Raw genomic sequence first — 25,613 nt, forward strand, 5'->3', positions numbered from 1 at the left:
AAAACCCAAAAAAACAACAACAACAACAACAACAACAACAACAACAACAACACACATACAAAAAAAAATGAGCACCAACAATTTTGAAATCCTCATTTAATTCTCTTCAAAAAACCCTTGGTGCCCAAACAAATGGAAGCACCCGTAATGGTGATACTTCCAAGTGTCATCATCAGTCTGTTTTTGCCAAAGACAGGACTGATGTACTGACTCATGCAATTGTGTAACCAAGAAAGTTTACCAATCCCCACAAGATAAGCCCAGTTTTAAAACAATTCAATACACATAAAGTACACATATTCAAATTTCTTACATTTTAAAATAATTTCTTTTATTGATAATCTCTTGCTCTATACAGGATATGTACACACCAATGACATCTTGGTGTGTATTGTCTTAGTATGTGCAGTCACAAAAATTATGTTCTTAGTACATAATCTTCTTAAAACCATATTGTAACATTCGCTGAGGACACCCTCAAGTTTGGTCAAAATTCTGATTTTCACATGATTGTAATGTACATTAATGAACTATCATACCCTGCAAAAATCATGCCTTTAGGTGCTGTATTTGTGATGAAATGCGATATTTTAAATAAATATGATCAAATTATTAGCTAAACGCATACACGATGTTGATAATACTGTATGCACATGGTGTTTAATACAGAATGGTCATAACCAACAGGACCAACCTTGGTCACATCGATGGAGTGATATGCACTGGCGACATTGGCGCTGGAATTTTGCTTTACCTCAGTTGTTCCGCTCAAAATTAAAAGGGGACATGCATGTCTGACAGTAAAAACTAGCATTTTGTGGAAAAAAATACGAATTTGTTGAGTGTTCATATAGAAATAATACAATATGGCTTTGATTAATGTTTTGAATTTTGCCACATAGGTTAACTGAAAGACAAAAAATAACCAAAACAAAATCAAAGTTCATTTCATTGCAAAACTTAATCAGACTCATAATATTCCTCGATATTATTCCTCCTTTAGTTACTACTTCCTGCAAATAGCTGTCTCTCCATGAAGCAGACCTATAACAAGCCTATTTTGTTCTCGTAAATGCAACAAAGACAAACAGCTAAAGATTCATTATGCTTGTGTTTGAACCACCAGTCAATGATGTCAAATTGAGATGGCTTCACAATTTCTAGATCACTTGGAAAATAAAGAAAAATGACCCATGACATGATTTGTTAATCAAAGACATTATAATACTGCTCTCACTACACTGACTGCAGATGCTCTTTCTTGCACTTGAATTACAATTTATTACAATGGAATTCGTACTCAAGATTGAATAAGACATTTCAATGCAGAAGCAGCTTGCCACTATGATTTCTGTATCAACAGAAATTAGGTTGATATACTTGTAGTCCACCAGGAGCATTTTCCAAACCTTCACTTGCTTACACCACTTAAATTTAATACTATAAATAGAGCTCTAAGAGCAGTGAATTATAGTACACTGTGTACAGGCATAAACCCCCCAAGTCTTGACACATTTTACAGGAATTTGGCGACTACTGTGGCCAAATTATTCTGATACAATTTTGTGGCCACAAAACACTAATTTCTATGAGAAGCATTCAAATCTGTAGCATTCAAATCTGTGATCAACCCTTAGAAAGCTAACAAGGTACTTCGGGTATTTGTAATGTAGCTATGGAGAACTTTAAAGCAAAATAGATCACATGTAAGAAAAATTAATTTTGAGATCTGACAAGAACAAGCATCTATTCAACTTCCTTTTGTTTCTGCATGTTTTTAGCAACACAAAATGGACATCTATAAGCCTATACAAATGTAGATACCATAAAAGTCCAATTGTGACAATCTGATCCACTGAAGCCAAAGGTGGCTTGTCTAAAATGTAAACACTGGCAAAAAACAGGAGCAGATAACAATAAAATATATTATATAATAAACATTACAAAAAGTACCTCCTTTGACCTTGGCATCATATCATGTCACCTTAGATTATTAAATTCCAGATTGGGAGGTTCAATGACAAAGCCCTCTGAGCATGCTTGAATTTGGCTGATGCCGGTATACTGTTCAGACTTGGCGACCTCACTCATCTGAGCGTACACAGAGTGCTCAACTTGTTAGCGCTTACTCACAAACTTCCTTTTACGCACGCTCGAGCTATTTCTGTTATTTTTGAGATTGCTAATGCATTCCTCACTTATCGTTGACCCCCATAGCAACATGACTACCTTCCGCAGTATGCATATCACAATCGAGCGAGTTTGATATTACAAATGGCGTATTACATAAATACAAGCTGTACCAAGATTTGTGATTAAATGTGCGGACTGTACATTGTACAGTGTACAAGTTGAAAATGGACTACCACATATCTATAGGTAAAAAGGGTTATGTACTGCACAAAGGTAAGCAGCTGTGTGCATGTTGTGAAGAGTAACAAAACCATACACATGATGCAGTTTGGCTATGGTGTACTACACAAGATGTTACATAAAGTAATATTATTACACAAAATAATATCCAAGTTTCAGGAATGGTTACAAGTTTCAGTGTGTATAAATATGATCACTTTCTTAGTTGTCCTTTCATGTTGAGTATCTTTGCATGGAGCATTTTATTGCCACTGCAATGTCTAAGCACCAGGTTGAGTTCATCCTCATTCTTGTTCTGCATTGCTAAGTCTGCGGCTTCCTCAAGTACCCTGTAGTGGAGTGAAAGCAGAAAGGAGATAATAGGTTTCATATTGGTAAACCCAGAAAACTGGTGTAAATGTTATACAATTATGCATGGAAGCAAACAAAGAAACAACACCAACACTCACCTCCACCCCCAAACCCCATCCAATATCAAGCATTATTATGTTTTGATGAATCCAAGTGTGTGAAAATATTGGATTCAAAACATAATGATAAAATTGGATGCTTTACGCCCAATATTTATTGGTCTCGCTATGAGTTTTGAAATATTGGACTCGACTACGTCTTGTCCAATATTTTAAAACTCATAGCTCAACCAATAAATATGGGCTCAATTGATCCAATTTTATATCAAAGAAATAAACAAACATGTGGACAGTTGATAAAGCACCCAAGGTTGGGCGCTTGTAGTTTTAAGGACAGGTACATGCTTTACCGCATTTCTCAGTCTTACTCAACCTGAATGTACTGGGTGCAGGTTGCCAAAACATTTCAGCCCGAATTGTGTGTCAAATATTCAAAAAGTGTTGTAACTATTGGTTTCTATTGGACATTAAACTCCCAGAAGTCGTGGGAGCCAATGTTTTTTTTATACAATTGGTTTTTATGGGACAGGACATTGTCAAAAGTCGCTGGGAAAATCTTCAAAAGTTGCCAAATTGGGCTACCAAATCGTTGGTTTTGCAACCCTGCTGGGATGATGATAGGGAACAATCACAATGCATGGGTCTAAAGGAATGCTTGCTGTACGTGCTGTACTGTGGCTAAAAAGGGATTCCCTGTGATTTTACTTTCCTGTTTTCACATTAGCAGTTTCTAGCTAGCTCATGGTACCTTCCTTGTCTTAGATTAGGGTGTCCAGGTCAAAATGCTGAAGTGTATTGATGTATCTGAGAGTGTCAAGTTACTCAAGTAGTCAAGTAGCCCAACTTAGCAATTTAAAAAGATCATTGTTAAGATATTTGAGAATTACCTGTTCATCTATTCCAAAGAAACCAACAGCTAATGAAAAAAAGGGTGCATTTTCAATCTTAGCCACTGCCATTTGTACTGTTTTCTGTCCAATCCACCATGTTTGAAATAAATCCTTTTCATTGTTTTTGTCAGGAAAAACCCATCATCAATTTATGATTAAACTTACCCTATTCTGATGAGCATCTTGACCTTGTGTTCTGGTGACACTCTGCCGATATACTTCTTGGCTTCAAAAGTGTTGCCATGTTTCATACAGGTTTCTACAAATGGCTGCAAAATAATATACAGAATTAGGATTGAAATTGTATTATTATCTATACTGCCCACTTAAAGCAAAAGCAATATCTTAAAAACACTAAATGACCGCTGAAGTTCTCTGCTGAAAACTATAGAGAATAGAGAATTAAGACCTACCTCATATCCTATAGGTGACTTCTTGTTCTTGGCAAATTTCTCTAGTTCTGGCCAATCACCTGCCTCGGCCAGGGCTTCTACCTTCAACCACCAGAACCTGTTATGAATGGAAATGGTCAAATAGGTAACACTTACTTGTTAAGCTGAAACCAATTAATAGAGGCAATGATGAGAAAGGCAATTGGAAATGTGAGGCACAGGAAGAAATACACACTGTGAATTGATATAAAACAAAATAATTTTACTACACATTTTCTTATCAAATGTGGCAACATATTTTTTTTTATCAGGTCAGTGTATTCATACAAATCCATCATTTGAAGTCAGTACCTTTTTGGAAGTGCATACTGTACAAAGGGAAAATAAATAGGGGAGCTGATTTGAATGTGTAAATTTGATATCTATTGTTTTAGAACTTTGACACCTTTAAAATGTTTCAAGATTACTTTGTAGAATATTTCTTGAAATGGGAAGCGAGTTCAGCACTCACGTCTCATTCTAGGCCTCAACATGAGTAAAATGAAAAATCATACTAATCACCTTCGGCTGGTAGCTATAATAATGGTTTGTTTGACAATGCAAATTTATAACCTTATCATAGCATTATGTAATAAAAAGCCCGAATAAAACTTGTAGCATGAAAGAGGCTATCTGGGTGAGGGCGGAGCAACCATCCCTCAACCATGGAGGTGTCCGGGCCAAACTGTCACACGGCTGGGACCGAATCATAAAGAACATCAATACCGGAAGTGTCCGGTACTCAAGGTCATTTGCATCACAACCCAGCTGAAGACTGAAGGTTTCACTCGCAACATCAGTTCGTCCGTCAAAAATAGGTATGTCTGGTTGACCAGATTTAAAATTAAATCTTAATTTCAACATACCCAGATAAATGAGAGTCTACACAGTCTGAATAAGCCTCACCTTTTATCTGGCACTTTGAATTCTTTCTTGAGTTGTTCAGCTAATTTGCCCAGGTCTTTGCTAATGAGTCGTTTCATTGTATCATGCAAGGATAAGTCGGAATAATGCTGCTGGTATTGCTCTTCAAGACGTCTCTGGTATCCTAGAAGTTTGACCTGCTCATCTGTGGCCTGTAAAAATGATGAGGGATCAAATTGTAATAATTTGAAATACATGTATATCTCTTGAAATATAATGCTGTGTCAGACATAAACCTTGAACACGCAAAAAGTTGCCGTTTTTGCCATGTTCAGAGATTATGTCTGACAGTATTTTGTTTCAAATTCTATGGACTTATTTTGATGCATGTCTCCGAAACTTTTTACTTGGAACCTTACTTATATAGCTTTTCATGCCGACCTAGCCGCCTCTACTTTATTATATATGGTATTTTAAAATAGAGGAGAGCTGTGAGAATCTTTAAGAGAATCGATTCTCATTGAATTTGATCCCCAGATGCCACTAATGGAGGAGAAAATAGCATACCTAAAGCTTGTTTCACAATGGGCAATCCACTTGAAATCCATATACCCTCTATGAAGATATAACCTGAATCTCCTACACAGGGAGTGTACTAAATGGAGTCAGCCATTCAGGTAACCCCATTTGAAATTCACACTCCCTGTATGGAAGATGAAGGTCATGTCTTCCATAGGGGGTGTATGGAATTCAACTAGAATAGCCCATTGCACCTGTCCATTATGTGCAAACCTTGTAATGGGCTATTCCAGTTAAAATCCACACTACCCCTGTTGAAGATTTTGGAAATATCTTCCACGGGGGAATATATTCTTCAAATGTAATTGGTCAGGTTTAATCATTTTGAAACTCATACTCCCCCTGTATTATGACATTACCTATATCTTCCGCAACTGGTGTGAGTATTTCAAATGGAAGTTACCCAATTGTCTATTGTATTTAAAACTCATACTCCCTCTGTGGAAGACTTTAGCTAAATCTTCCACAAGGGTAGTGTGGATTTTAAATAAAATAGCCCAATACTCATCCTTTTAAACACCAATCATTGTACAGTTTACTAATTCACTGAAAAATTCCAACTGGAATAGCCCAATATAAGTGATCAAATCAGGTTGTAAGATTAATTTCAATACTTAGGCCTAAAAAAATAGTTTGATTGGTGTAACATAAAAAAAAAATTGGGTCGGTCGGTCGCCAATTTAGAAAAAAAAATTTACACACATTTTATGCTGTATATTGCTTTTGTTTTCTTTTTTTTTAAATTTTAGGTTTAAAAAAAATAGTTTTTTTAAAAAAAAAATAAGAAAAAAAGTCTAGGGTCGGGCCTATTTTTAGGGTCGGTCAGGTTATGCCAATCAAACAATTTTTTTAGGCCTTATTCTTACCTTGGATGCAAAATCATTCCTGGCTTTTGTGTAGTTTTCTTGTGCACTCAGCAATGCATCCAACCTCTTCTGATGACTCTGTGGGGTTTATAAAATAAACATATTTAATGTGATACTGGCCACACATTGGTAAAAAATAGGTAAATTTAAAGATGGTATACTTAGCACTCTTACATGTAAATTAAAAGTGTATACACCTACATACTCACCCCCCCCTCCCCCGGTATACTTATGTGTCTGTAAGACTAGTGTGACTTTTCTTGTGTGACAGACACCTGACGGACGGACACCTTGTGTGTCTTTTTTTTCATCTTGTGTGTCTTTTTTTTCATCTTGTGTGTGTCTTTTTTGTTGTTGTCACTGGTTGTTGCCTGTGTGCCTTTTTCAATACCTTTAAAAATGACCTCTATCCCCCCTGCAAGATCTTGCTTCTGTGCCTAGACACACAAGAAAAAAAATCGACACACAAGCTAGTTTTGTACTCAAAAAAAAAAAAGACACACAAGCATAGCCTTGTGAGAACATACAGACAGACCACCCTCACACACATACACCCCTACATACTTACTATTTCCAAGTAGCTCTCTCTGACTCTACAATGGCCCATTTCAAGGAAGTCACATACAGCTCACTCACCCCCACACACCCCTAGACAGACGCACACACCCAAGTGCAATCACCCCCACAAACACCCCTACACATGCCATACTTACTATTTCCAAGTAGCTCTCTCTGACTCTACAATGGCCCATTTCAAGGAAGTCATCATTTTGATAGTGTATGTCTGCAAGCAAGGATGGATTATTCTCTCGGCAAAACTGGAAAGAATAAGGAACAAAATAAACCTAATAAGGCACACTTTATTCTGACACATCTTTACACATATGTGATGTGATTAAGCAAAATGTGTTTCTGCCACCTTTAGACCCCTCACCACGCTGCGGAAGAATCTGGTAGCACCTAAGGACCGTACTGAAAAAGAAGATCAAACAGGAGTTGTATAACCACATTCCTTGCACGGATTGTAGCTCTGTTTACATTGGTGAAACCGGAAGGAAACTCAAGTTCAGACTTAAGGAGCATAAGTCAGTTGCTCCAAGTGTCAATTCTCCTGTATCCGCTCATACCAAGTCCGCTCACAATATTGACTGGGACGGAGTTACCATTTTGGAAAAGGACCTCAGGAACGGCACAAGGAAAATCCGTGAAGCGATCCACATTCGGAGAGACCCGCAGCCCAAAATCAACACCTCGCAGGGGTACCAAATTTCTCCAGTGTACAACAGTTTGCTGAAATCAGTGAATCCAACTGGCAACTCTTGTAGATGACCTTCTAGAAATACTGATCTCAGCAACATCTCACAAACCATCACCCACTGGTGAGTGCAGTTGAATGTTTTAATCTTTCTACTTCTAAAAATGTGTCTTGTTGTCAGTGAAATTGATTCTGATATGATTTAAAGAGTAGAAAATGTGTTTCATTCTTCTTTCATATTTGGGACACGATCTGGTCCATGGGGGCCAAAGGTGGCAAATTTGAAACTGAGATAAAGGCAAAAAATATGGTGTAAAAAACAACAAAATACATAAGAAAGCACACATCCAGATAATTATTTGAATTCTTACCTGCATAAATAAACTCTGGGCTTGAGGATAGTTCCTGATGGTCATAAGGAATTCTCCTGATGGCTGGTTCTCACGCATACGTTGAAGCACCATGTGAACTGCAGGGAAGAAAAAATAATGTACATGTCACAGGCTAGTACTATTGTTTAACATTTCCTGTCTTTTTTGATTCTGCTATGCTCCCACAAAGTTAAGCATCCAATGGCCATGTTGCAAGCATTGACAAGGAGCTACATGATTGTGTATTTGTACATGTGCTGTGATATTACCAAAACTTTGCAACAAATCTTAAGCGAAAGAAATCTATCATACTTAGTATTTCAACATAACGTTATGCAAAATCTTCCTCGTCGTTTGTCATGTGACCAATCAGATGCCTGATGAAGTTCAGAGTTACCGGACGCGACTGTCGCATGTAAGTTGCAAATTTTATTTCCAGAATTCGATTTAACCTTAAAGTCATAATGTACGATCTTATAATATGAATTTGGTTAATTTTTTCAAACCTGATTTTTTTGCATATTTGTAATGTTTACACATGTCACAACTTGCACCTAAATGGAATCAGCCGAATTTGTTGTGTTTGTAGGTAAACAGTGCAAAGTTCGACATAAACTTTATGTCCGCCCATAGAACTGCGTGTTAAACGGCCAAAATAACAAGCAGTGTTTCTTTCCATAACCTCGTTATTTCACCTCAAAATGGACAGAAACCATTCCCGATCATTATTACTAGTTTTATTTCAGCATTTTGAGTATATAATGACAAATTTAAAATTTGAAGGAAATCGTACATTAAGCCTTTAACTTATATGTTTTTTACTGGATGACTAATCTACACCAAGATATAATGTTATACTGGGTTTAGATATGGATCTACATTCTTGGTCAAAGGCATTCCCTGTCCTGTCTCTTGCTTGATGTTAAATTGTGACACTCTGGCTCTACTCTCTTAGAGGTATTGATGGATGGACTTAGCGTTAGGGATGGTATTATGCATCTCATAGCAAATAATATATTATTGTGCAATTCTAAATATGCCATGCAGCAAAATATTATGGATCAAACATATGTATTCCAATTATCTAGACTAATCTGGGCAATCCTGTAACTTATGGACCACATCTCTGTTACAAAACTGGGCCCATATTGTACCCTTGTACAGCTTGTACAAGTGGAGCCTGGCTCAAAAGCTCTCAGGAAGTTTGACAAGTGTCCTGACCTGTATGGGTACAGTACCAGTATAACCTTTAATCCTTGACCTTAACTATGGAGGGCATCTCCACACACTTTCTTACCTAAGTCTGTATCTCCACTCTCTATTGCCTTGGTCAGAGCTAGCCTCAAATCTCGCATGGTCATCAATAATGGCACTTGCTCAGCAGCTCTTGGTTCATACTCCAGTAACTGTAATAAATCAAAGATGAGAATAAGTTAATTTGCTTTTTGGGCTAAATGTGGTCTTTTGACAGGTTTCCTTAAACAATTGATGCAAAGAGAAGAAGGAAAAAATATGTAAAAATAAAAAAATAAAACAAAGATGCAAAAATCAATAGAGAAATAAAGCAAACAAAGAAACAAACGATAAAAGCAGATAAAACAAACATTTAGTTATAAAGATTACCCATGCATCTTGGCCATTCTTGGGATTAAAATGTGTGGAATAAAAGGATACAGTACCAAATTTCTTTCATTGGCTGGAGTATTAATGAGTGCGCTTCACAGTGTCAACAGCCAGTGTTATAAATATAAACTTAATACTCCGTTGGTGAGCGACGGGCGATTGAACGCAAGAAAAGGAGGCCTACCGTATCTGATTGGCTAGAAATTGATCGCTTTGTCGCTCAGAGGTGTAGTACAAACTCAAAATGGAGACATGTATTCAATTCGATTGAATCGATATTCTATTATTGACGCAGATGAAGAAAGTCGATAAATGTACATTGTATTATTGATACAGCACCTGGGTTTTACACGGGTTCCTTTGTATAATTCATTTCTCAATCAGTTGAAAATATCACAATTTTTACTTTGGATTTCAAAATCTTTACTTGCAGTTAAAGATATCCACAGCAAACAGCAAGGCCCCGCTAATTAGTGTATTGCTTTTTGAGTTAGTGTACTGGAAACAAAACCTGCATTTTACCTGACAACAAATCTAATTTTCTATAACAGTAACACCATATGTGGTACTGATCATGCGCAAATCGTAGAATAGAAACTAAGCGGCAGGCTCTATGGCAGGGGCTATGGTATCTCATGTCATGTAAATGGTATGCTTAGCCTGAGTCGCTCGGCCTATCTCAAACAAAATCGCCATGTGTAGCTTTTGAAAAACGAGAGGATTCGCCGTACTATCACAGCAATTTTTGACACGAAGATATAGGGATGATGATGCAGTGCGCTTATCCATAGCCACCAAAAAGGACTATTTTGCCAGAAAACATCTGCCCCAGTTAGTTCAGTTGTTAAAGGCCCATTCAGCGAGTTGCTGATCCAGACGATCGTAAAAATCATCAAAATTCAGATTTTGGTTCTTTTGTCATTGTCATAAATGTGTTAACATAGCCTGTTAGTGGTTCAGCCGAAAGCTGTGTATTTAAGACAAAAATAAGGAATTTATATGGATCTGTAATTTAGATACTGACAGTATCTAAATTAGCTACATGTATTTGAATGGGGCTTCAACCGTCAATACTGTTGTTTTCTTCGTTTTTTGCCAGATTCCTTCAAAAATAGTTTCTGAGAAAATCTCAAAATTTAATTTTACTTTACTGACTCGAGGAAGGTACAAAAAGTGTGCTCTATTCTAGTAGAATTGTTACTTACACTGACTGCTAACTGTGTCCTTCCACATTCCAAAGCTTTCTTAGCAATCTCTGAGTATGGTATTCCTGGTGTGTCCCCAAGCTTCCTCTTGATGTCCACTGCTATCTGTTCATCTGGTATGTGCTTCTGAAACACCTGTTACAACCAATAACAATTAATCAACAAAATTGGTTACTTTGGGTACTAGATTTGAAATTGTGATACATTCAAATGATATGTGACACGATCTGGTCCATGAGGGCCAAAGGCTGCAAATTTGAAACTGAAATAAAGGCAAAAATATAGAGTAAAAAACAATAAAATACATAAGAAAATACACATCACAAAACTTCATAACTTTAGAACCAAGTATGCTAGAGCTTTGGTGTTTTCAGTATATGATAGCCTATTGTTACTACAAGGTAACAATGATAGTAACTCAATTTTCAAAAATGCCTCCTTTGGCCCCCATGGAGCAGATCGTGTTACATATTGAGTATCATCATACACCTTCCTATAGTTTGATCAGCTCGTAATTGACAGGCCTTGTAACATCGCGGATCAATATCAATATATGTGACACGATCAAGGGAAATGAGTCGGATGTCGCTGATATTAATTTTGAGAGATTGGCAAAGAAAGTGTTGAAATTCTTTTGTTTTTTTATTGTTTTCAGCAACTGATCAATTGATGTAACTTCGCAAAGAAAAGTCGTATCAAGACAGGGTTTTCAGTTTCTGAAAGCTCTAAATGTCCTCTTTAGAAAAATATGTAAAACTCATTTTGGACTAGGGTCGACATGAGACTCATTTCCCTTGATCATGTCACATATTGTGTTTTGAGAACTGTCTAGTGACACCTCAACAGAAACAGAAGAATTATTAATTCAAATCATATATTTTGTCTACTTTCTTTAGTACGGAAAATATAGACCAGATGGTCAACTATATCACTCTTAACATGGGTCTACTTTTCAGCGTAGTGGCAAAACCTAACAATTCCCGCCGATTACGAGCTGATCAGACTATAGGGAGAAGTAAGGAAGTGATTATAACCAGCAATTCAATGTATTTCCATGTGGTGCAGTTGCATATGCTCTATAACACAAATCTTGAGTGCACTTGTTAAATACTCACCAATTCCTCTTCTTATTTTTTTGGCACTGTTTATTTATTATGACAGTTTACCAGAACTTTCACCTGTGTTTTGTAACAATAATACACACTTGCAACTATCTTATTTGATCTATTCTACATTTGTTTTGCGTAGGTTTATGTGCTTGACTTTATGCATGTTCACACATGCATGTATGAGTGTGCTTGTATGTAACTCTCATAATTACCTTATAGCAAGCCCAGTGACCTAGGATACGACTTTCTCCCTCAGCTTCAGGTAATTTCAGATAGCGACTGACCTTCATGGCCAGACCCCACTGACGACGCACTACCAACCTGTTGTATAATGGTGAACAAAGATTACAGTTAATCTCTGCAATTGGGTATTCCACTTGAAATCCATACACCCTTTACTGAAGACATGGCCTTAATATCCCACACAGGGAGTGTGAATTTCAAATGGGGTTATCTGAATGGGTGACTCCATTTGAAATCTACACCCCCTATGAGGGATGTTAAGGTCATGTCTTCAGTAGGAATGTATGAATTTCAAGTGGAAAAGCCTAATATGTGACAGATACTGCAAATGGGGCAGTAATTTTACTTTTTGAGATATTGGACAAGCAAATTGTCATTAAAATAAGCTTCACAAAGATATATGTTATGGCAGGATAACTTTTGAAAAGCAATTGAATGTATAAATTCTGCCTTATGATAGGTTCAGAGGAGAGAGAGTCAGGATTTATCTATTTAGCATTGAAGTGACATCACTATTTCTTTCATTTTTTGAAGCCAATGAATTACTCACCTATCTATAAGCACCTGAAGTCTGAGATGCTTTAATCTGGTGACAAAATAATGGTTAAGGTATACATAACATTTCATAACTGCATAAGATTCAACTTGAAGATTCAATTTGCAAATGATAAATTGAAGGATGAAAGATGACAATGTATTGCATAATATTGCATAATAACAATTCAATATAAATCAACAGGTCACTTGTGCCTGGCCGAAGTTTTGTCTACGTTATCTCCTTGATTTCAGCTGTTAATGCCTAGATAAGCTTGACATAAAAAAAAAACCAACAACATTTTTTATGTAAATCCTGTTAATTTTGAATAGTTTTTTGTGTTGCACACAAAATCATAAAATTGTTACATGTGGTATTGCCATTGGACATTTTTACTATATATGAAGAGCTTTGTTGCAAAACCCCTTACATCCACTTTTGACTTTTTGAGAAAAACAGCTTTTTTTAATTGTGCAAGTATTACTTGTTCGATTTGATCCAATTTGGGTTTGGATAAAGTGTTGTGAATAGAAACTAAAAGAATAGGTTTGGTACAATTTTCAAGCCTTCCTATTTATTTTACTATTTATTTTATATTGCACCTTTTGTGGATGTAAGGGGTTTTGCAACAAAATAAAATTACCCCTTTTCTAGAAACCACCTTTGCAATCAAATTTGAGCCCATTTGTTTGCACTACTTTATGTAACTTGACTAATGCTTTCAAAATCAAAAAGAAAAATTGAAATATCTCATTTACTTTTTTAATTGTGAATTTTTAATTAAATTAGGAAAATGGCATTTTTGGTTTTTTGGTATTTCCAAAGCTACACCTTTTGTTAATTAAAATGATTTTTTCAAACATAGTGACCCCAAAACAGTTCCTTTTGGTTTTAATAGGTAAAGAACATTCCAGGCTACTATTATACCTCAAAAATTAAAACAAAACAATTCTATATTCATTTTAAGTTCAGATTTCGGAAATTCCTAAGATTTTCCCAAGCGGAAATATACGATATTTCGGAAGGGAAGGTGGTATGAAGGTCAAACAACCACCAAAATGTGTATTTTTACCCACACTATAATGTCATGTCAATAACTCATTTCAGCCAAAAGTGGATGTAAGGGGTTTTGAAACAAAGCTCTTCATATGTAGGAGGTTTTCACTTCAGAGGTCAAATTTATATAGGTTTTCTGCCCTGAAACAAAATCTGCTTTATTATGTGCATTGTATGTTGTAACAAATGCCTCTTTTAATATGCAATTTAAATTTTAAAATTTTGTAATACCCTAACACATGCCTATAGTAATGTTCAAATTATGTGGGTTTGAAAACAAAAAACCAAGGAAAATTTTTCAAAACATGGATAATCACTTGAGCTTTCTTCAACCTCAGTGACAGTTGAGATTGGATTAAGAAGTTTCATTTCTCTTGACCCAAATGTTGACAGTAACATTGTTCACTTGATAGTTGGCAGTGGACTTCTTTTCATTGATCTTCAAATCTGTTTCTCTCCACATAGGCCAGTATATACTTATATATATATGCTTTCTAGCCTGGCTTGAGCATTTTGTTTGAGCCTGGTCCCATCAGGACCCAAGTATGTCTACCGCACAGAGTGACTGTTTAAAACAAATAAACAAAAGGAATACTTTTCAAGACTAAAGGATACTGTTCATATGTGAGTGGCATACCAACATGGTATTCTCTGACCGCATTCAATACTCTCAATACTTTACACATGTTGACAAATTTCTCTGAATTCATGCTGGTCAGGAAACACTTGCCAAATGATGCTGCCTGTAAATATAGAGAAAAAGAAGTTAAATATAGTCTTCATATTTATAAGGCCATCTGAAGAAATAGTTTGTCTCAAAGCCCTTCCCAAATTTTTTTTTACTTAGTGTTTTTTATCAGTGGGATGAGCTTTTTGACAAGAATAGACCACCTTTTCATCTCTCAAGGAGGTTTCACTGCAGTTAAGATGAATAATTTAATTGAGATTTATGATTTAGGTTATTTTGACGTGAGATTTTTGTGTGGTGGATTTGGCAAAAAATAAAACAGTGGAAAAAAAAAAGAAATTTACTCAATCCAGCGGAAATAACGCGCAAAAAGTGGGCAATTTTACTAATGCGCGTGGAGGCTTTGAGATGAACTATTTTAATTAAAAAATTATGATGCCCTAAGGTACCAGTTTCTGAACAGTGATGAACACAAGCATGCAGCCAAAGGTAAGGTGCACTAGGATGTTCTCTTTAATATGAGATATCTGTGATGGCAAATGATGCAAAAAGTGTGATTTTTGAATATGTACCTTCCATTGGTTTTTGCTTCATAACTAAAGTGATATTGGCCCATTTTGACATTACTGATATCCCAATAAAATAAAATGTCCTTTTGAACATTGTGGTTACCTTGATTTTGGAAATCTGCCCTCACATTGGCTGTAGGGTCATGTTCAAAAACTTGTACCTTATTTACTATTCACACTGTTCAGTCAAGATGCATAACTACACTAGCTGATTCCCATTATGGCCACCTGCACAAGTACAGCATCGCCAAGTACACCAGGAGAGTACCAGTGTAGTACCAGTGCAATTGAATCACTTCATTATCACATCAGCACCTCATTTGCTGGTCAAGCTGTGTAGCATCATGTGACCTAGTTCTTCTTATGCGATAATCAGACAGAACAGACTGACACCGCTGAAGTAATTTGCTGAATAGTATAGTGTGCATGATTCAATAATGAGTACCAAATTATGCACCTTTGTCACTATTGCAAGGTGAAACAAAGTATATATCCGAGGCAATGAGAAATTTCTTGCTAGCAAAACTAAAAATGTACTCTTTCATTTGATACACCAATCTGGTAAGGTACACCATGAAAAATCTTGCAAGGAATGATATTTCTAAATTATTCTTTTTCACGTTTTTTTTTACAAAAATGGACTTACCCTGAGCAGCATTCGTTGAGTTGCCGGTTCATATTCAGACCCTGCTGCTTCTATACACTGCTCCACTGCAATAGGCAGTTGGTCCTTGATCATACGGATGTATTCATCGGCCTTCTGACTCTTTTTCTATAATTGGAATATATATTAGAAACATTGTGTTACTGCACTCAAATGGAATGTTCTGAAATGGACTTTTTTGTGTGTGTCTTATTTAACTTGGGTAATCATTCCGTGTAGAACACTGCTCTCCCATGATGCCCCGAGGCCACAGTAGGTATACGAACAGCCAGGCATTATACACTGATCGGAACTGACTCTGCGATTTTTGTCATCACCTGTACCTTGCCACAATTAAAATGCAGTAATGAAGAGGGGAGATTACTAAATATGAATTTTGCCTCAACCAGGAATTGATCAGAGGACCTCTTGCACTAGATTCAAAGATCTTAACCACTGGAACATGCCACTCTCTCAAATTGTTTCTATCAAGAAAAAATATTCAACTTGAACCTGCTGGAAAATGTTTACCCACATATTGCACATAAATATCATAGTACATACGTTTTGACAACCAGGTACTAATAAAAGCAAAAGTTTATTCATATGGCAAACCAAACTGAGGAGACAATGTGGATGAAGATAGAGGCGGGCGCGGACATCCGGATGCTTAGCAACAAATTGAGCTAAATTCCTAGCAACAAGTGAGTCAAAATAAAAACATTCCATGCACGCACTCAACGTAGGCGCCACACATGCCATGCGCAGTGGGCAAAATGTACAGTGGCCTTTATAATTGATTTGCGCATATTGTTTTCACCGGGATTTGATTATTTTCACCAGCATGACGTAGCTCCACCCTTGGCTATACTGTAAGGTACCAGATCACTTGATAACTTACTTTATCAGCTCTAAGTACTCACCTGAAATTCCCTGGAAGCTTCATACAGCATTGCACCAGGTGCCATGGATCCGATTTTGAAGATGTCCTCTACCACAGCTACAGATATGAAAATAAACATATTTTACATTTAATTCCAAGGGACACACCCAAAATACATCAATAAACAACGTTTCAATTACTAGGTCTCATCACTCATTGCCTATGTGAGTGTACAAGCCTATTTCCACACAGGAAAAGCAATCATAAATTTCTGTGTCAAAAACATCAAAATTTTGCCGAAATGTTGTACTTTTATGACAATATTTATGTGTTCTTCATTTTATGTGAGAGTAAAACTAATTTGTGTCTACCAGATTTTCAACATACCTTGGAGCAAAGAATGTTTCATTCAATACCACTGACCTCCAGCCGATACTGGCTGCAACGTTGGTTGCTCCAAGGAATTTTGAAAATCTTGTAGACAAAAATTAATTCACTATCTCATTTACAATTCTCAGATGATTGAGAGTACAGGGTGTATCAAAATGATTCGTACCCATCAATTTTGATGTTCATTGAAAGGCCTGCCTCTTCCAAATGCAACATTGGATCTTTTTGATATATCCTGAATGTATAGTTTATGACTTGTTTTACAATTAATCTACAAATTGTTTGGGTCTTATGCTGAATTCTAATGTGTAAGATTCATCCATTATCAATGAAAACTGATGGGTACCAATCATTTTGATACAGCTTGTTTTCACAAGAAGTTCTTTGTTGCAATTCACTTTTCCTACCTGGCACTCTCTGTAGCAGCTCATGAGTGTGGCTATCTATAATTCTCAGACTATCTGCCTCTGGTATGAGGTGTGCTTCAGTATCCATATTATATTTGATCCAATCTCTATGTGGTCCAATCACAATCAAGAGATTCTCCCAATAGCCTACCACACCACCTGTTCCGCACCACACCAATTGCTTGGGGCGCATCTGACTCTTGGTGTCAAACTCACAAAACTTTTTCTGAAAAGTGAAAAACAACACACAAAATCAATTATTGTGAAAAAGAATAATTTAAATTGTGTTATTCAATTCCCACCACTAGATTTTACATATATACCAATACTATTAAATTAATATGAGACACACATTTTTCTTTCTATCATGTCTTGGCCAATGATTGGCTGATCAACGGTCTTGACAACAAGACAGTTGACCCATTGGTCGCCGGCACATAGAAGAGGAGGAGACCTCGCCACTTTTATGCGATCCCCGATCACCAGGACGTACCTGGACCACGGAAGTAATAAAAACTTAACTTTAGTCCCTTTTGTGACAATCCAATATGTCAGATTCCCACAATAGTGTAATTCAAGGGGGATATCTAAAGTCTGGACTCTCCTGGTCTAACCACTTTGCCCCTGATGGAATTGTGCATCACACTCGATGAGCCTGTTGTGATATATATTAACTACTAACATACTGTCCATATACCTTATATAGTGCCCATATATCTATAATATATATAACATTTGGTGTTTTCTGCTTAAGATTTGTGCTCCTGGAAAAGATTGGGAAGACTGTCTTAAAAACATATTCCAACATGATAAAATCCACTAGTTTGGGCGTACACTTTTCTGGATTTTCTTGTTTATTTTCTATTTGAGTTTTAACAATGCTATCAATAAAGTTATTTATAGCATTGACAAACCTGTAAATCTGATGATCCAATCCACAACAAGCCAGTGTCAGCAAAGAGTGCCAGGAATTTGTTATCAAATGACACAGCCATCTCTATGTAGGCATTCACTCGCACATTAGTCTCTAAGAGCTGTAAGAAAAAAGTGATAGTGTGTCAGCAGCGAAGGTATGAAGTAAAATGATTTTCTCAACAGAACTACTGGGGTTTCTTGGATTTTGAGCTTGTCACTACCCGGAAAAGGGATCAAATTTGATGTATATAGCCAAAAGTAATACATAAATCTTGTGAAAGCCCACAAAAGGGTACCACTATTTAAAATTTCTGTCTCCAAAGGTCTGTGAAAGAGTAGGAGAGTTAGTATCTTTTTTATCACCTTTATTTCATGCATGAAGGTTATTTCATCATATGTGACAGGATCAAGATGAATGAGTCTAATATCGCTAAATACCAGGTGATATATTTTATCTTGTTTTTACTTACAGAATCCTTTGTATCCAGAAGTCAAAATTCAATAAGATTTGGACCATACTTTATTAGCATGTTAAAAGTGTGAATGAATAAACTAAAAATACAAAAATGTTAACTTTAGACTCATTCCTCTTGATCGATGGTCACAAATAAGGATATTTTTAGTAACCTTTGTATAAGCAAGGGAATCAAACTAAAAAGCAAAAACCCCCATCTCAACACAAACAAACAAATTAAAAAACCCATCTTACTCGTTATTGGGTATGATAGTAGCGAATCAGTTCACATGAAACTTAACATAAATACACAAAAACAAATAAACTAACCTGTTCGTGGGCATCACTGTAGTCTACTAGATACAATTGTTCCTCTTTGGCAAGGAGAACTTGAATGAGTCGATCACGACAGATAACACACCAGCTACTCGGTGGAGAATCAAGACCTGAGAAGGGATAAGGAGAATAATTACAATAATTAAGGGATACAAGGGTTGTAGCTACGTCAGTGTAGCTATGACAGTTGGCACCGGTCGGGTGTAAATGGCACCGAGGCTGGCTGGCTGGCCGGCTCAAACAATTATTTATTTATTATTATTTTTTGTAGCAAATGAATTTTTCAGCTTTCTTTTGCACTCATTGCTGATTTACTTTGTGTACAGCCTGGAAATATCGGCAACAAAAACCAAATAATTTTCTCCAATTACAACCCGAACAAACAATATATGGAGGCCTTTTGTACTACCAGAGTCCAAATTCTACAGTACATACCTGGTACTTCAGCAATCTTCCTGCTGTGTGGGTCCTCCACATTGGTGACAACAAAGATACGATAACCACCTGTCAGCACTGCTAAGCCTGTCCCTGAATAGCTACTGAACACCTTGCATTCCAACACCTTGGTATCTCTTGCTTCCTACAATGATATCAACAAAACAAAGTCTGCTGTTATTGTTGAAGAGATTACTTGTATACAAGTTCAAATTTGGTGAGAATCTGGGAATTTTTGGGTGATTCGCCTTACAAAGAAATGCCTAAAGCGGGGGTATTCAGTACAAATGACCATACTGAGGGACGTGCACGCAGAACATGGGTAGCATTTTCAGCCTTCTGGTATATCAATGACCCCTTTTCAAAGCCTATTTTGGTATATGAATGGGTCCTTTTTTCAAAATTTTCTCAATTTTTTCGGAAAATAGCCCAATTTTTCCTTCATCTAGCAAAAATTTTGGGAAAATTTTGGGAAAATTTGTAAAAACTAAGACAATTTTGGGTAAATTCGGCCGAAAATTTTGACTTTTGGTATATCAATGGGTCCAAATTTCTTGACAAATTGGTATATTTATGGGTCTACTTCCAAAATCTCAGCGGCACGTCCCTACCAAAACCAAACTTGAGTACCCCCCCCGGGGCCTAAAGTACAAGAATCAATTTTCACCTTGCATTCCAACACCATGATATCTCTTGCTTCCAACAATGATATCAACAAATCAAAGTCTGCTATTATTGTTGAAGATATTTCTTATACAAGTTCAAATTTGGTGAGAATTAATCTGGTAATTTTGGGGTGATTCTTAAAAGACAGACTTGCAAGAACCAATTTTGATTTTTCAAAAATGAATTCTATGTACAATGTTATATATTTAGGTGAGAATCTGATGATTCGCACATTATTTATCAGGGTTTGTATGTTGTTTTTTTTAAACTGATAAATGTTTCATTTTTTCCATCTCAAAACAAATTATTAAGTAACAAAAATAATATTTTTGCCTTTGTTGCTGGCAATACAGGTTTTTGTCTGTGCAACTGCAAACCATACATTTTAAGAACCAAATCTGTTTCTGACAGAGCATGGTGAAATTTCACAAAGCTTACAACCCAGTATCTTCCCTATTTTATATGATACATGTACTGTCAAAAGTTTTCTTCTTGATATCCAACTCATTGCAACATAATTATGATGCATTGATTTTAGATTTTTCTTAAACTAAGAAACTAAGTGGAAACAAATCAGGTGTTTATTCCATTAACATTTTAAGGCCTGAAAATTGATTTACTTTTATGGTCAAACTACTTGATTAAAACCATCAACACATAATTATCGTAACTTGTCACTTACTGATCCCATGTTGAATGTCCTCTTGAATGTCCCAAAGATATCGTAGACTAAGACATTGCCGTCTTGTTGAATACAAAGTAGATCCTCTGTACTGGACCAGGCTAAGTGGACAATGGTGCCACTATCCCACTGTAATGACAAATATCCAATAAATTGAATAGCACATAATTAATTTCAAGAATTCATGTAGAAATAGTCAATATAGGTCTTAAATAGTTAAATGAGTAGGTCAAACCTGATGTACTTTTTTAACACTTCCTGCATACAACATATAAATGGGAATATTCAAGATGGCCACCATGGCGTGAGCGGCCATCTTGAATACAGTGTTGTAGGTCTCAAGACCAGGTTCTGATTTTATGAAACGGGAATTCTTACATGAAAGTTAATTGAAATTTATTGAATCAAATGAGTTTCACAACCAGTCTCATAACTATAACAGTAAAACTTATTGTTAAGAATAAAGATACAGAAATCATTTATATGATAATGACATGTATGATGACACTATGAGTTTATGAACTTAACAATAAATGGAGTAATATTAATGAATCATAAGTGATCATGATCAGATGTGAGCTTCCAATTTCAGTTCATGATTAAAGTTTAAACTAAGGTCTTGGTCTTAGTCTTGGAACTTAGAGCCCTCAGTCTTGGAAGGGATAGATCTTGGTCTTGGAAGGTTTGATCTCGGTTTCAATCTCGGATGGGCATGTCTTGGTCTCAGTCTCAGATCTAGACATAGAGGTCTTGAATACAACACTGTGTGAATGCACAGTAAAGGTGAATTTAAAAACAATTTATGAGGAATAATCATCTGGGTCATGTCTTCAATAGGGGGTATATGGATTTCAAACAGAGTAGCCCAATTTGAAACACATTAGTTACACATTCCTTACTGAGAAATCAAATTTTCCTTCATGATAATGTTCGACCTAATGCAATAATGCATTTTTTCCACTCAAGACACCTACTTTTATTTGAGAGATAGCCTTCCCAGCTGATGAGTAGATATAGATGATTGGTCTAGAACTTCCACGTATCTGCACCAGTTTACTGTCATCCCGAATGAGAGCTATGCAAAAGAAGAATGATAGAAAAGAGAAAATCAGGAACACATTTTTATTCTTATGATCCTGCTCTGGTAGCAAGTAGCTGGTATTTACTGCTCCCAATTCCAAAATAAGAACATTTGTCAATTGTCATGTTATAAATAAGTGAACATATGTGTAGTTGAAGTGGCTTTGTACTTAAAATTGCAGTACTCAGTAGTACTACAAGTGCCACATTTGAACAGAAGTAAAAATATGTGGCATTGTGTGCATTTTCTTTCGTACTATTAACACAAACAGACAACATGCAAGACTAATTTCAAAGTGTCATATAACAACACTTTGCATTGTTATATTGTCCTGCACAGATTTATTGAAAATTATACAGATGAATTAAATGTAAATGGATGACCATCCAGCTAATTTCAATTTTTTTTTTTGGTCAAAATAAGAAGCGATTTTGACTTAAAATCATTCAATGTAAATTCCCATTGATCGTCTATACAGATTGATGGTTTTTGGTAAAATGACATATTCACCAAATTAGCTAAATGTAAAAGAAATTATATTATAATGAGAATAACAGGTGCAATATTTTCATTTGCATAAAATATTTTTGTCATTCATGTGAAATTTACATTGATGTATGACATTTTACTACTTTGGCTTGAAGTGAAGAGTGTGAGAAAGAGTCCCTAGCGTGAGACTCATGCTAAAGCTTAAAGAGCTGGCAGCCCTGCTACAGTGACCAGTTCTTACCTAAGGGACCTCCATATGGTGCTGCATACACCTTGAACTTCTTAAGGTCAGCTATCTCATGCCAACTTCTGTCCATGGCATAAAGTTCTACTTTCCTGTTTGATGAGAAACAACATTGTAATTACTGCTTTTAAAATTCTAAAGATAAGTGACTTGATTTCTTCATGTTGTAGAAACATTTGACCATAAAGAAATATTTTAACATTTCAATTTCAATTCAAATTGAGAAAAAAATTTAGGTATGACTTGTTGTACCATATTCATTCCAATAAGTGCCCAGGGCGCTTTACAAAGTCATTTTGGGTGGGCGCTTATTTTTTACCTGGTTTACCTAATTTTTTCATAAGGGCCGTTTATTAGAGCCAAATTTACCTTCATTATAATAGGGCCCTGAAATGTTCTAGTAGCTTTTCTGATGCAGTAAACGTATTGCAAGTTTACACCCGGGTTTACACCTGCTAGGACTTCAAATCCTGAAGCTATTTCACTGTATCAATGTCTATCAGTCACTTCAACATTAAGGGGGTACTACACCCCTGCCAATTGGTGACAAGTAAGATATATATTATTGGGGCAAGGACTACAACTACTGCACTGGAAATTTTATTTCAGCACAGACAACAGTTGTGGAACAGTCAAAAATGAGGAAAACCAATATTTGATCAATAAATCAATAACTACTTGCCTTGAGTTGCTGAATTTTCAGTGCAGTAGTTGTAGTCTTTGCCCCTATAATATACATATCTTACCTGTCACCAATGCGCTATAATTTTTGAGAAAAATAAAAAATAGGCACAAAATTGGCCATGGGTGTAGTACCCCCTTAATGGTACCCTTTTTGCAAATTGGGTGGGTATTGGGGTATGGGTGCTTATTGGGGTATGGGCACTTATTGGAACAAATACAGTACCGGTAATACTAGTTCTGATCATGACTTCGGGTAGGATTGCGACGACCATCCAGGCCTGGAAAATGTGTTTATTTCCTGGCAAGAGAGACAAATTTACCTCTAACTTAGCAGGATCGCCCACATTTCTTATTGTTCTTTATCCAGAAAAGCAAAATATCCTCCAAATTAGCAAATTTCCTGGCAAGGAGATTTTGCCAATTTTTTCCAGGCCTGCGAATATCTTTCGAACCTAATACCTATAGATTTATATCTTCCACTCTTCTCCAGCGTGCCTCTGTGGCTCAATTGGCTAGAGCGTCGTGCTATAGAAAAATTAAATAATTTGTATACATCGTGGAACATTCAACTACGCTTGTTACTCCGTGACTAATCACTCCTATTCTGTCAGTCCAACATCCGGGCTATCTCTAGTCTTGGGCCCAAGCTTCACGTGGTTCACGGTTTGTAATGAACGACATAAACCGGCTGTGAAGGAGACTAGTCACTCCAGACTGGAGTGGCAACATCGTCAATTTCGGAAAAAACAACACTCGACCATGGACTTTAATTGTCGGTTTGTCATTATATAAAACGATAAATCAAGTAAGTAACTTCCACTCTGAAAACTTAGAAACTTGTTTGATTCCACCGACTATTTGCGATCGAAATATACACAACACCAATGACAGAATTCATCAAGAAAAAAATCGAACCAAGGACTTGTTTTCACTCAAATTTGAGTCGCATCATCAACCGGAAGTGACGTGGCACGGACCGACAGAATACAATGCTACTCTATGCGTCCATGCAAGGTTATCTGCGTACAACTATCTGCCGGTGAGTACCTCCCTCAACTTGAGGATTGTCGTACTTAAACAACAGTTTACTACGCACAGCCACGCAAAGAGTATGTTCATGTCATGACTCATTTGAGTCATGCATGATGTACACAAATTAAATAATTGATATTACAAACTTACATTGAATCCGGCCAGACATGCCAGCTAGCTCGAGATACTCTAGCTAAAATACAGGTTTACATTTACTATCTTACATTATCTTGCTGTATTTCAGCTAGAGCTCCAAACGACAAGCTTCCGGGTTTTTTTTGAGAACAATACTGTTACGCAAGTAGAAGAAGAAACCCACCCCGGAGTCGAGCCCGCCCTACTCATTATTTCATTGTACTTATTGCAATTTGCCTCCACACATTACGTAATCAACACAAAGCTTTTGTGAGGATTAGTGAGTGGATAAGAAATTGACAGTGGAGGATACGAAGGACACGCCGATTGTTAGTTGTCAATCATGAATTGCCGCACCGTATTGATATTTTACTGCATGGCATTCCGCAAACACCAAGACAAATTATGCCGTATTTTTCCAAAGATCATCTCATATGAAGTAAGCTGAATGCGATCTGTACTTTTGTAACATTCCGATCGCTTTTGATCACCTATTATCGGCAAATTTGCTTGAAAACACGTGAGTTCATGTTGTGTAAACATAATTAGCATAGACACAAATGAAATTACGATGCAATACAATGCAATTTGAATGCGCAGCAGATCTATAGAAATAACTTTGCCCGGTTTTATGCAGAATTAGACCCTGTCTGATGCCAGCTGGCCAGATCATGATGCAGTTTTTTTTCAACGTTTATGTGCACTGGTTATACTTTGTTCAAGTGGCATAGCCAGCAATTGTAGTGTAAATCTGTTTTACCTGTACTCAAGTACTGTAAAATTTAGCCACAGTTTAAGGGTGCAGAATTCGGAAGGTTACGGAAATACACTACCAAAACATCTGCCATAAATGCCTTATAAATACCCTTTATTTCTAAAATAACACCACTTTCCAGCAAAACACACACTTATTAATCAATCGAATTATACAAACCTATAAAAAACCTCCCCTAAGGGGTTCCAATCGCCCGTTAAATGGGCCATGTTGTGGTACAAAAACACTCCCCTTTTTGCAATGAAAACTTCAGCTGGGTCAAAGGTCGTTCATGTTGACCTAAATTTTCAGGTCA

At 36.4% G+C, this 25,613-nt stretch overlaps 1 protein-coding gene across 1 annotated transcript; it reads right to left on the bottom strand.

Annotated features, from left to right (window-relative positions):
* Positions 1-305: 305 nt before the first annotated feature.
* LOC140141754 (vacuolar protein sorting-associated protein 16 homolog) lies at positions 306-25,593 on the bottom strand. Its single transcript, XM_072163623.1, has 22 exons — positions 25,478-25,593; positions 22,690-22,784; positions 21,853-21,953; positions 20,879-21,007; positions 19,531-19,675; positions 19,090-19,205; positions 18,305-18,424; positions 17,391-17,616; positions 16,634-16,710; positions 15,714-15,839; positions 14,426-14,553; positions 12,770-12,805; positions 12,189-12,297; positions 10,868-11,002; positions 9,337-9,445; positions 8,040-8,137; positions 7,127-7,231; positions 6,414-6,491; positions 5,011-5,180; positions 4,087-4,183; positions 3,839-3,942; positions 306-2,702 (listed from the first exon to the last, which is right to left on the bottom strand). The coding sequence occupies exons 1-22, from the start codon at positions 25,525-25,527 to the stop codon at positions 2,567-2,569; spliced, it is 2,490 nt and encodes an 829-aa protein (XP_072019724.1). The 5' UTR covers positions 25,528-25,593; the 3' UTR covers positions 306-2,566.
* Between the last annotated feature and the right edge of the window lie 20 nt (positions 25,594-25,613).

The sequence above is a fragment of the Amphiura filiformis genome, chromosome 20, assembly GCF_039555335.1.
Source record: "Amphiura filiformis chromosome 20, Afil_fr2py, whole genome shotgun sequence".
In the NCBI taxonomy this organism is placed as follows: domain Eukaryota; kingdom Metazoa; phylum Echinodermata; class Ophiuroidea; order Amphilepidida; family Amphiuridae; genus Amphiura; species Amphiura filiformis.